The 13039-nt window shown below is 40.9% G+C and overlaps 1 protein-coding gene across 1 annotated transcript in view; it reads left to right on the top strand.

Moving 5' to 3' along the window:
- Positions 1-13039, top strand: part of LOC122927328 (neurogenic locus notch homolog protein 3-like) — a 61551-nt gene that overhangs the window by 14099 nt on the left and 34413 nt on the right. The window contains 1 exon segment of the mRNA XM_044279057.1: positions 12151-12232. Coding sequence (XP_044134992.1) covers positions 12151-12232 — 82 coding nt within the window.

The following is a 13039-nucleotide window of genomic DNA, read 5'->3' as shown; positions in this document are numbered from 1 at the left end:
GGCCTCATGCATTTGGTCGTATTATGGCTCCATTTTGTGAAGCATTGATACTAGGGATGAAATTCTCTGGCTATATGGCACATGACAGAACCTGTATAGCAGCACGTGGCGGCTGTGCAGTGCTGTGTACATCGGGCCTAAAGGGTATTTGACAGTGAGGGTTGTGAAGGGAGGGTAATAAAAAGTATCTGTAATAGTCCAATGTGCACTGCCAGATAGTCGTATTGTTCTGTTAGGGGTTTGTTCACACTTAACTATTTTATTGTTCCTTTTTTTTTACTGCTGTTGTATTTTACCAAGTCCATCCGATGGCATGAAAAAAGATCATCTATACTGCGGTGACACTTTTCCATAGAGACAGTTGTTGTAGGAGTTAAACCTAGACCGCTTCTTTAAGAAATAAAAATTGGCAGATTGTGGTTATTCTGATGCCGACTTCCTGCCATCTGTCACCTACATGTGACTGTACTCGGCAAGTACTTTTTACGCCTAACATGCAGAATTTAGAATGGGGCATAATATGAATATGTATGATCAAACTTGTCAGCCATGAATAGCGTACGTCTCTGTGCACACTGCACATTGGGGGTCATTTATCAAAGACCGGTGTTTCACACTGGTTTTTGATATCCCCTGTGCTGTCGAAGGATGTGCCTAATTTATCATGAGGCGCAGACCTCTCCATAAATTAGATGCATCTTCTGCCAGTTTTTTTTTTTTTTAATGCCACGAGAGTGGCATAAAAGCTTTAGTAGATGTCCTCTTCTTTGGGAGATTTATCATCTCCCTTCGTCACTTTTTATGGCGTTTCTGCACCATCCTTTCCACTTTCTGAAAAGGGATTGGGCCAGTGGCCTGACACATTTCATTATTCGCACCTGTTTTCATTCAGGTGTACTGATGGACTGGTGATGCACCTAAAGGGTACGGCGACATTGGCCGTAGTCAGGATCGCAGGGGCATTTGTTGTACCGGTGATCTCATAGAAACTAATGGGGGTCATAGCGTGGTCCCCTGAATTCGCAAAAAAATCCATCAAAATCCTGCAATCCTGGCAGCGACCAGTGTTGCCATGTAGTCCTACCCCTAATATGTGACAAGTGCAGGCCTGTTCCTTTTCATAAATTCAGCGCATCCTCCAGAAGAACGGGAGATTTCAAAGACCAACATAAAATATGGTCATTGATTGATCTTACGACTTGGGCTACTTTCACACTGGCGGCAGCAGGGGCCGGATCAGTGTTAACACTAGCCCACTTTTGCCGCCAGTGGGCAAGCTTTAGCATGTATCCGGCAGGCTGTTCCCCCGCCAGAACAGCCTGCCGGACCCTGCTGCTGCCAGTGTGAAAGTAGCCTTACACAACCCCGATTCCCCAAAATTAGGGACTCTGTTTAAAATGATAAATGTTAGTAAAACCAGAATTCAATGACTTGCAAATCTCATAGACCAAGATTTTATTCACAATAGACTACAGAACACATATCGGATGCAGAAAGTGAGACACTTTACCAGTTCATGAAAAAACTAAACTCATTTAGAACTGGATGGCAGCAACGCATCTCAAAAGGTTAGGATAGGGCAACAAAAGGCTGAAAAAGTAAGGCTACTTTCACACTGGCGTTTAGGCTTTCCATTTGTGAGATTCGTCATGGGCTCTCACAAGCGGTCCAAAGCAGATCAGTTTTGCCCTAACGCATTCTGAATGGAAAATGATCCGCTCAGAATGAATCGGTTTGCATCTGTTCAGTCTCCATTTCGCTCTGGAGGTGGACACCAAAACGCTGCCTACAGCGTTTTGGTGTCCGTCTAACAAAACTGAGGCAAATGGATCTGTTCTGACACACAATGTAAGTCAATGGGAACAAATCCGTTTTCTCTGATGCAATCCGGCACAATAGAAAACGGATCGGTCTCCCATCGACTTTCAATGGAGTTCATGACGGATCCGTCTCGACTATGTTACAGATGATACAAACGGATCCGTTCATGACGGATGCATGCGGTTGTATTATTGTAACGGATCAGTTTTTGCAGATCCATGACGGATCCACCTAAAACGCGAGTGTGAAAGTAGCCTAAGTGGTACTAATAAAAAACTGGAGGAGCAATCACTGGGTATAAAAAGAGCATATTAGAGGGGCAGAGTCTCTCAGAAGCCAAGATCTGCAGAAGTTCAGCAATATGACAAAAAAACAAAATTGTCAATCAATTTCAGAAAAATGTTCCTCAACGTAAAATTGTGAAGACTTTGAATATACCACCAGGTGCAGTACATAGTACCATCGAAAGCTTCAGAGAATCCGGAGAAATTCATGTGCCCAAGAGACTAGGCTGACATAAAATTAAAAACGGTGGCATAAAATTAAAAACGGGCATGATTCTGTGCTATAAATCACTGCATTGCTTCAGGAACACTTCCAGAAATAATTCTCTGGACAGTTTGCCATGCAATCCACAAAAGCAAGCTAAAGCTAGATCATGTAAAGAAGCCGTATGACAACACGATCCAGAAACGTTGCAGTGTTCTCTGGGCCAAACCTCATTTAAGATGGACTGAGACGAAATGGAAAACTGTTCTGTGGTCCGATGAATCAAAATTAGAAATTCTTTTTGGAAACCATCGACGCCGGGTCTGCTGACTCAAGAGGAGAGGGACCATCCAGCTTGTTATCCGCACACAGTTCAAAAGCCTGCCTCTCTGGTGGTATGGGGTTGCATTAGTGCCTATGGCGTAGGCAGCTTACACAAATGCTCCCTTCCAGACAATACCTATTTCAGGGAAGGCCTTGCATATTTCAGCAAGACAAGGTGAAACCACATGCTGCATCCACCAAAACAGCAGGGCTTTGCAGAAGAAGCGTCCGGGTGCTGAACTGCCACCTGCACTCCAGACCCTTTACCAATATAAAACATTTGGCGCATCATGAAATGAAAAATCCGGCAGGACTGTTGAGCAGCTAGAATCCTACATCAGACAAGAATGGGACATTTCTCTCCAAAAACAGCCAGCAATTGATCTCCTCACTTACTAGACATTTGCAGACTGGTTTTAAGAGGGTATGCTATGCAATAATAGACATGGCCCTGTCCCAACTTTTTTGAGATGTTTCTGCCATCAAGTAAAAAAATAAATAAATCAGGAAATGATAAAATATGGGTCTATGAGATTTTCAAATTCTTGCGTTCTACTTTTATTTTCATTTTACATGGCATCCCAACTTTTTGGGAATTGGAGTTGCTCTGCTGACAGCAGTCTTCAAAATATGACTTTGTGTAGTCATAGTCTCCTACATTGTCCCCTGTTAAAAACGTATACCTCACTATTGTGGGTTTGTTTGTTTTTTTTTTTTTTTTTTTTTTTTCCTTTGGTGGGGGTGGTCTACTGTACAGAAGAAAAGAGGTGTATTGACCAATAGCAGCCCAATGGAAGCCAAAGGAATACTTTTTTATGTCCTTTGTCGGTCAATGGAGCCCTATTGATATGTTTGATGTCTGCTAGTTTCCTAGCACATACACACCAGATGTAGTGCTCAGTATCTTATGTGTATGTTTAAGTCAATGTTTACAAATATTATTATTATTCTTTTTATTATGGTCAATTTTTATTTTTTTGTTCCATTGACTTACATGGGTTGTGCACCTTCCAAGTTCTTTTTAAAATAATCCCAACCTGCTCCCCTACACTCACTGCGATCATGTGCCACTTGGGGGATACATCAACAAAGTGGCTTACTGCTCATGTGACCCCCGTCAATGCCGGACGTTTACTTGCAGGGACTGAAGCACAGTTAAGACAGTGGTGGACGCCCCGATCCAGAACCGAGCATTGAGGGGAGGTAAGTATGTTTCCTGTGACAGGTCCTGCTAGGTGGGGGAATTTAAAAGATGGGCAACCCCTTTTTAAGCGAAGTGGTTGCTTTCAATTTTTTCCGACGTTGGCTCTTTTGTATTTTGGCCATACCCTCAGATGGGTCACCCGAACCTGCCAATTTCAGTGGGACCATCTAATGCGGGGGATATAACCATCGGACTAGTTGGATTTTAGCTTCCCGATCTTTTTGTTCTTGGGGAAGATAAGTGGTGTCCAGCAGTGGCTTCTTTCTCCTCTTCCTACTGAGAACCAATGGGTAGTTGGCCAAGCAGGCATGTGTATGGGAGGATCAGGAGTGGTGGCTGTCAGCCAAATGAGCCTTCAACCAAGACCTATGGTATGTGTATGGCCGGTCTTAATTGGGAAATTGTTTCTTTTATCGACCTCTATCTTATCTATCCTGTTCTGTTCTACAAATGTTTGTCATTACCCTTCGGTCACTCTGTCCCTATTGTTGTGTTAATGAGCAATAATTAAATTCCATCCTGTCTCCGACCTCTTACACCTCAGCCCTTTCTTTCAGTGCCACTCCTCACCTTACCTCTGCACCCTGGTGACCTTTTTTGCTCCTTTATTATCCCTATTAATCTATCATCTCATCCAGAATGGTGTGTCTTTCACTCACAGATGTGTACTTTTATCGCATTCCTTGCCAAAAGTTTTCCCCATTTTAGCCTTTTCCTTACTGTTTTTGACCTTCTGTTATCTTATAGGCCACTTTTGGTGCTAGTTCCCTCTACAGGAATATATATCGACTTACCCATATTGTTGACCGCAAGTTTGGCACGGCGTAGTTTTGTGACCATCAGGGCGAGAAATGCTTCACAAATGTAGGGGGGGTGGGGAAGTGGAGTCAAGCTTATGGTTCACGTTGCCCGACTAACAACTGGGATCATGTTTCCAAAGCAAATCCGAAATCAGTCACTGATCAACTATCAAATGTATTGTGAAGTATCAAAAAGAAAAAATTATTGTAAAGTTTTTAAATGAAAAATCTTCATGGAAAAATCCTTTTTTTTTTTTTTTTTTTCTTTCTATTTAACATGACAGAGGGGAAAAAAAAAATCTTCTCAAATTAGATTTGCCTTGACTTCCCCCTCCCAGTAACACATTCCTTTAAATTCCTGATGGGATATGTCTGGCAGACATGGAGTTAAATAATTCCGAGCTGTATTCCCTTATTAATTCCAACCCCCCTCTATAGTCTGATAGGGAACAATACACACGTCCGTCTTCTATGGGAATGTTTCCCTCCCCTATAAAAGCCTGTCTGGGAAAGCAGGAGGAGGGGAGAGCGGGACTCGGATTTCTCATGGCGTAGTGGATGGTTTTTATATATGACTTTTTTTTTTTTCTTTTCTCCCCTTCTGGCATTTTAATGAGGACCATGGGTATAGGGGGAAAGAAAAGAACCTATTGAAAGAGATGTGGGAGAGAGAGGAGGGGGCACAAAAAATCTTCAAGATGGAATAGGAGCTTTGCGGCAAGCTGCATCTACAACGTGAGGCGGCAAAGGTTGAGAAAAAAAAAAACCCTGTTAAGGCTAAATCCTATAGCTGAGACTAGTATAATCTTCTGAACTAATGAATCTTAGACCATGACTGGTGTAGGGTGTGATTTTTTATTTTTTATTTTTTTTTCCATCCCCGTGCGTAGTGGAATTGGGAATTTCTTTATGGAAAAAGCCTAGAAGTGCAAGAAGTTTTTACGTGGTTATTTCTGTAAAAGAGAAACTTTTTGTATGGCTTACATGGCTGGCCCGAAACCCACAAAATCATATCGGAAGGGGGAACCACAGTTGCTTGAAACCACAGGGCTTCTTGAAAAGGGGAAGGGGGGCAGTGGGGACTTTCATTTTTTACCATCTTGTGTTTTTTGGATTTTTTTAAGTTGGTGCAGAATTGAAACTGAAACATACAAAAAAAAAGTACTGAGGGCGTTGAGGTTTTTTTTTTTCTTTTCCTTCTGCTCTGGCACCATTACAACAGAAGACAAAGAAAGCTGCTAAACTCAGCTTTTTTTTTTTTTTTTTTTTTTTCTTCTTTTTTATTTTTCCTGAGGCCATCTCAGAGTTTCAGGGCATAATTGTCGCACCCTCTAAAATGGCTGCCTGGTGTACGGAGGGATTAAATATAGTATAGTAACATCTATAATAATTGAAGTCATATTCCAGGAAGAAATGCAATTATACCAAAATGTGTTTTTATTTTAGGTTTCCCTATTTTAACTATTTTTATTTTTTTTTTATTTTTTTCCTCATTTACTTCTTTCTCTTCTTTTTGAGCTTTCGTCTTGGTGTTTTGTTTTTTATTCCTTTTTTGCATGCTCGCCGTCTCCCATTCTCTCCAGACGCCACCCTCCACTGCTCTTCTCGATGCTGTACATTCATCTTTATCGCTTTCACGGTTAAAAAACAATTATTCTGAGGCGCTGAGGGTGTATTTCATGGGGGGGGGGATGTAACGTGATCCAGGAGAGGAAAAAAAAAATTGAGACTAAGAGAAGTTCAAGTGGTGTGAAGGTTACTCGTTGAGGGTGGAAATCCCAGTAGAGTTGTTGGCTTGTAAAAGTCTAGAAGATTGGACATCTGGAAGCAGATCGCTGCTGATATGTACGTATATCCGCGGAACGGAACTACGGATGCGACCAGCACACAGTGTGCCATCCGCATCTTTTGCGGCCCCATTGTAGTGAATGGGTCCGTACCTGTCCCGCAAAATTGTCGTGTGAATGAGCCCTAACTTTTTGATTGCTTGTTATTGTGTTTTTTTAATATATATATTTATGGAGATTTACCAATTTGTCCGCTGGCTACGTCATTTTGGCCATTGGGGCAGAGATGACATCTAATGTCTTTGGTACTCGTCTCATATGCATGGCCCGCCTTAAGGTCACCATATATTTAAGATGATTGAGATCTATTCCTAACTGTCCGTGTGCATTCTGTATTTCGCGGAAACAGAACAGCTGGCCCCCAATAGAACAGTACTATCCTTGTCCGTAATGACACGGAAAGAAAATACATTTGTGTGCATGAGCCCTAAATATCTTGGTTCAATGTGCCGAATGCGCATGTTTTCTTCAGTGGTAGAGGGAGACAAGTTGATGCCAGGCTGTACTGAAGTCCATGCCAGATCCTTCTTTATCTTGACATCTGCAGTCATGGAAGTCTGGTGAGCCCCATACACACTAGATGTTTGGCTAGTATTAGTGTGTCTGGGCACCCTTGGACAACTAGATCCTCAAAGAATGAGATGATTCCATCCTTGGTCCCGAAGTGGCCATGCAGGCACTTTTGCTTTTTATTGAATTGAGAGAAGCGGTGTACCAGACTAGGGTTTTACCGGGTATCGAAATATCGATACCCAATCAATACTTTTGTAGCGGTATCTATTCGATTACGGGATTTGCCTTTTACTAGTGCAGCCTAGTATCAGAGAATATGGAGAGAGGGGTGAAGAAGGGGAGGGCCTGTGGCCACTGCACCACCAATGATAATTAACATTTAATACAGGAGTCGGGTCGCGGCGGCAGAATCACATCACCCGACCTCTATGACAAAAAAAATTGGTGGTGCAGAGACACGGAGCATTATTAATCATGTTAATGCTCCGTGCCTCTGCTGTCCGCAACGGGGCTTAGCTCTCTTTCTTGCAGCGAGTTACCCGCACGGCATCCGATCATGTGAAAGACAAGGGATCAAAAAATCCCAGGTTCTAGCCCCTAAGCCCCAATTTTACATATAAAATATATAAACCATAAATATCCTATGTGAAACACCGTAGCAGAAAAAAATAAAACTGCAGTTTATTTTTTTTTTATTTTTTTTGGTCACCTTGTCCCCCCAAAACGGGTCAACAGGGGAATTTTTTTTTTTTTTGTGCCCAATATGAAACCTAAATTAAAAAATATAATTTATAGTTCTAAGGAGAGTCGGTCAACATTTTCCCAGTTTTCTCTTTTATCTTGTCATTCCTTTCTTCATTGTGTTGTCTACTCCAATTTCAGTTTTTCCCTTGATGTTGACTTTTTGATTTCATTCCCCTCCCTGCTCTTTCCTCCACCTGCACTTTTGCATTCTGTCCTTCATCCTCCGCCTGAGTCCCTTTTGCCCCTATGATCAGTTGTGTCTTTGTATTCTCAGTCACCAGACTGGTTTTCAGATTCTCCCCTCCTCCCCTCCTCCTCCTTCTGTTCTTTGTGTTCCAACATTTACATCCTTTATATTTTTTCTTCATATACTTTTATGTCCCTGTAAAGAGTAACTTCAAATATACATTTTTTTTTTATACATTTTTTTTAAAGGTAGTCTGTCACCAACTTTTCATGTTTTACACTGCTTATATTACGTTCTTGCGCACGCACACACACACTATCATGAAAGGGCTGACCAGACGATACACTGGGGAGGAGTTGGGTGCGCAAAACGCCTAGGGGCCTGGGCACTTACAGCAAGAGCAACGCCCCTGGGCACCTACGAGCCCTCATTTGCATACCATTACAACCTCGATTCTGCAGCTTTACAGAATTGGACCAAAACAAGAAAGGTACCGTTATTACCATGTGTGTGCAAGAAGGCAATATAAGCAGTGTAAAACATGAAACATTGGTGACAGACTCTTTAAATGAGAATGACGGACCACAATGACTATACAGTCTTGGACTTACCAAGGAGCTGGAGATGGTCATCTGTAGTTTTTGAAGAATGTTTCTATGTAAAATATATGTAAAAAGTCACAAACTTTTAGACTTAAGCCAGAACCAAACGTAGAACCACAGGCCTCACAGGTGTTACATCCTTATCTGGCAGCAAGTGAACAGTTCTTGAAATTTAATGTGTTGGAAGCAGGAAAAATGGGCAGAACCCAAGTGACTTTGACAAACGCCAAAGCTCGATGATGCTTGAAGCTCTCCTAAACCCTTAGAAGAGCTACTGTAGTCTGTAGCACAAGTTGCTGATCTGATGTCTATGGTCAAAAGTTGTATCACACAGGGCATCAGAGCTTTTAGTGTGAGGGTCTGCGTAGCTGCTCTGTCCACTACCTAGAAGGTGGCCTGATATGATGATATCTTGTGGACAGTTGGCTGATCACTTGCTTCACTTACTTCGGGAAGTGGTGGCTCCAGGATGCACTATGGTAGGAAGACAATCCAGCGAAGGCAGTGTGATGCACTGGACAATGTTCTGCTGCCATTGATGTTAATGTGATATGTACCACCAACATAACCATTGTACAGACAAGTGCCCCTCTTCATGGCAGCAGTATTCCCTAAGGTCGGTGGCCTTTTCAGTGAGATGGTACCTGACCACACTGCAAAAGCTGTTCAGAAATGGTTTGAGGAACATTACAGATTTCTTGGCCTTCTTATCTGTGGTAGAAAAACAACTCCAATCCATGGACTTTTCATTTAAGGGAGTAGGACCCTCCTAGATTACAAAGACCTTCTCTTTCTCTGGAGGATCCAACCCAAATTATAATAAGAGCTGTATAGTGGTTAACTAACAGTAGAACACTTTATGATCTACTCATGGTCCGGTGGACACCTCTAAACGAGGAGATTCTCCAAGGTCCCTTTTTAACAAAACAAAATCTGCCCACAAACATTCTTGGATGCATGAGAACCACTTTGAAAACCTGTCTACCTTATATTTATCTCCACAGCTTCTTGCCACACATCAATGCACAGAAACATGTTTGCACCTATACCTCTTGCTTTTATCTTGTTTCCTTGCTTACTGTTTTTACAGCTTCACGACCTACCACACCCTAGTTTTTACTTTATTAATTTTTTGCATGTTTTGTGAATTTTAGGATGATTTTTACACATGCGTTTTTTTTCAAAATGTAAAACCATACCATAAAAATCTACACCTAATGTTACAACATGTTGTGGGAAAGTTATTTACTTTGCCTCCGTGTCGTGTGGCACAAAGTTTTATTGTGCTGATGGGTTTGTATTACTGGCGGGTTGTTCTACCACTAGGCAGGCGGTAGTGTTGGATGTCCCGTGTTGTAAGATTTTTGTTTTGCTTGTGCTAGAGGCCTGTCCTAAAAGCACAACCCCATGTCAGAAAAAAAAAACTACGGATGGAGTAACACCACCCCTGTCTAATAAGATCACAATAGGCTTGACGCAGCCTTTGTCCCGTCTCAATAGTAGGTATGTGTCTAGGATTTCAGGTTAACGCAAACCACAAAACGAAACCCCACCCGTAATTTTTGTATCCCCGTAAATAATCCGAGGAGGTGTAACATTCCCACGGTTCCCCACCCGAAAATAAAACAGACATTATTACTGTATTGTCCCATTAACCCTGTCCCAGCACGAATTACTGCAGTTTTATTAGGGTTGACAACTAATTTAAAATATATTGGTGATTATTAATTAGAGTGGGAAGTGGTTTCCACTCTACATCTTATGTGGTTAGGCAAAAAATCTGCAGGTCACATTGGGGAGGTACATTGTCTGATATCTATTGGAAGTTATATGCTACTTTATGTAGTGGTTTTTTAATGTTTTTATTATTTAGTTTTTTTCCTACTGCCACTTTTTTTTTATTTGATTTTTTTCTGGCTTATTTTGGGGATGTTAGTCATCAGCATAAAATGATTGGCTGCGGTCACCTAGAGGTCTTGATAGAACCCCATTATGGATATGGTCAATCAGGCACATCTCATAGAGGGCAGCATCTCAGCTGTGAAACGAGAACTTTAGTCCGCATGTGAGATTTTTGGACAGATAAAGGTGCTTTTTGGATGCTCTTGGTTTACACGCTTCATTTATGGATTTTCTCCAGATTAGATTCCCAGGTGTGATGTCATCTGTGGACATGAAGGCTGTCTACCATGCCTTCTGACATTGGACAGACTGGGTCATAGTGACTCAAATCTCTATAGATGCATGAACTTTTATTTGGCGTTTAGGCAGAAGTTCAAATATGGGAACCTGTCTTTGCTGTCGTGGTCAACAGAAGTTTCTCAATCCAAGCAAGGATGAATATTTCTTCTTAAAGTGATTTTTTTTTTTTCCTCCTTTTTTGTTTAACACCATTATTTATATATAGATATAATTTTTTTAATTTTTTTTTGTCCATATTCAAATCAGCAGTTAAGTGCACCGAGGGTGGTTCCAAACCCCTCTGTGCACCCTTGCTTCTCCTGCTTTCTCTGCCTGCACCTCCCTCTCCCTGTGGATTGATAGGGCCAGGCGAGATGACTATGCAGGAACCTAGTCCTGTCGGTCAAGAGGAAGGGGCTGGCAGAGAAAGCAAGAGGAGTTAGGCAGCACGGTGTCTTGGCTCCGCCTTTGGTGCACTTAACTCCTCATTTCCACTTGGATTAAAAGTTTTCTCCAGAACGAACGGATCACTAAGTGAAAAGTATCATGACATTTAGCTAAGCTAGCCCTACAAAACAGTCAGTCAGTCCGTTTCCTAGTCAAACACTCCCTTTAAATGGTAAGATCCTGACTGCGCTCAGCCACCACTTGAGGGAGCTTGCCATTGAGTTTTTACAGTAAGCTCTTCAGCATCTCCTAGAGGTGGAGGCAGACAGTCAGCAGTCAGTGCTATGGCTATGCAAAAGATATGAAAGTCTATATAACAAAATGTCGCTTCAACCATTATAGAAATATAAAGGGATTATTCTGCTTAGAATTTTGGATCTTTTCTATAGGTATAATAATGGTGAAATATTGCATACATGCATCATAAAATATATATATTATATATATATATATATATATTATTATTATTATTATTATTATTATTATTATTATTATTATTATTATTATTATTATATTTTTTTTTATTTATTTTTTTATTGGATCAGAACAATTTTTTTTATAAAGGCTAATGGCTGAATACCTCTCACGGTGATCACCACATTAGAGCCTGTCTGACAACCAGTTTTTATCGTACCCAATTGGTTTCCGTCAATTGTCAGTTCACATTGCCTCATTAAAAGGCAGCGATCAGAACAATTGACCCAAGACTCCAGCGTCCACATTTTATTCAAATGAAACATTCCTCACTAATACATTTTATTTATTTTTTCTAAAAAAATAATTTTTTTGTTTTTAGTTTTTTATTTGAATGTATCATTTTTCATCAAAATACTATACAGAATAATACAATACTTATATAAACCTAAATAAAAAATGTTTTAACTACTGTTAAATTTTTTATTTATTTTTTTAAACTTGATACATTTTCTGATTTGTGCTAAACCTAATTTTGACGATTTATCATAAATTAATTTTATATTGTTATCCGTAGGTTTCCAGTGTCTTGATACCTACAGACCGTGTCTCAATGGCGCTAAATGTACAATGTATTCTAATGGAGAAGCCTCCTGTGTGTAAGTACTAACATTTTACGACTATTTTGTAAATCCTATATACCATAAAGGTCCTTTTGCATGTGTTTTTTTTTTTGTGTTTTTTTTTTTTTTTTTTGTATCCCACCATGGGAGCGATAAGGGGTGCTTCAAACTGTACAAATTATTCCGTGCTGATTTCTTGGGTTCCGAGTACTGTGAATATACTATCAAATTGTCAAACTAAGAGTGCTTTATTAACTACTTGCATAACAACTCAGTAGCATCTACTCTTTAGGTTGTGTTGTCACTCTATTATTCCTACTAGAGGTTTATGATTTCATTGCCAGCAGTGTGCAGTGAATGCCCTTCTGGGTGTTACTTGTTGGGGGCATGTTCCTTCATAGTCTAAAGCTATCCAATCAATGTTGTCAGTGGCAGACTATGCAGGGACCCCCCCTCCAAACTGGTAACAACCATCTGGACCTTCATGGCAAATTGCTACCAGGTCATTCATAAACTTCTAGCAGGGATAATAGAGGAATGGCACAACATAGCCATAAGAACAGACGCTCTAGAATAGTTATTACATGGGTAAAGCAAGCAGTTATCGGGAATGGCGGCGGCTCCTCTTTAAGACCTTATGCACACGACCGTTGTGTGCTTTGCGGTCTGCAAACCACAGATGGCGTCCGTGTGAGTTCGGCAATTTGCGGAACAGCACGGACAGCCATTAATATAACTGCCTATTCTTGTCCGCAAAACGCGGACAAGAATTGCATAGTTTTTAATATTTTTTTTTTTTTGTGGACTACGGGATGGAGCAACGGATGCGCACAGCACACGTGG

This window comes from Bufo gargarizans, chromosome 2, assembly GCF_014858855.1.
Source record: "Bufo gargarizans isolate SCDJY-AF-19 chromosome 2, ASM1485885v1, whole genome shotgun sequence".
Taxonomy (NCBI): Eukaryota; Metazoa; Chordata; class Amphibia; order Anura; family Bufonidae; genus Bufo; species Bufo gargarizans.
The sequence above is the reverse complement of the archived record's forward strand: the minus strand, read 5'-3'. Positions and strand labels throughout refer to the sequence as shown.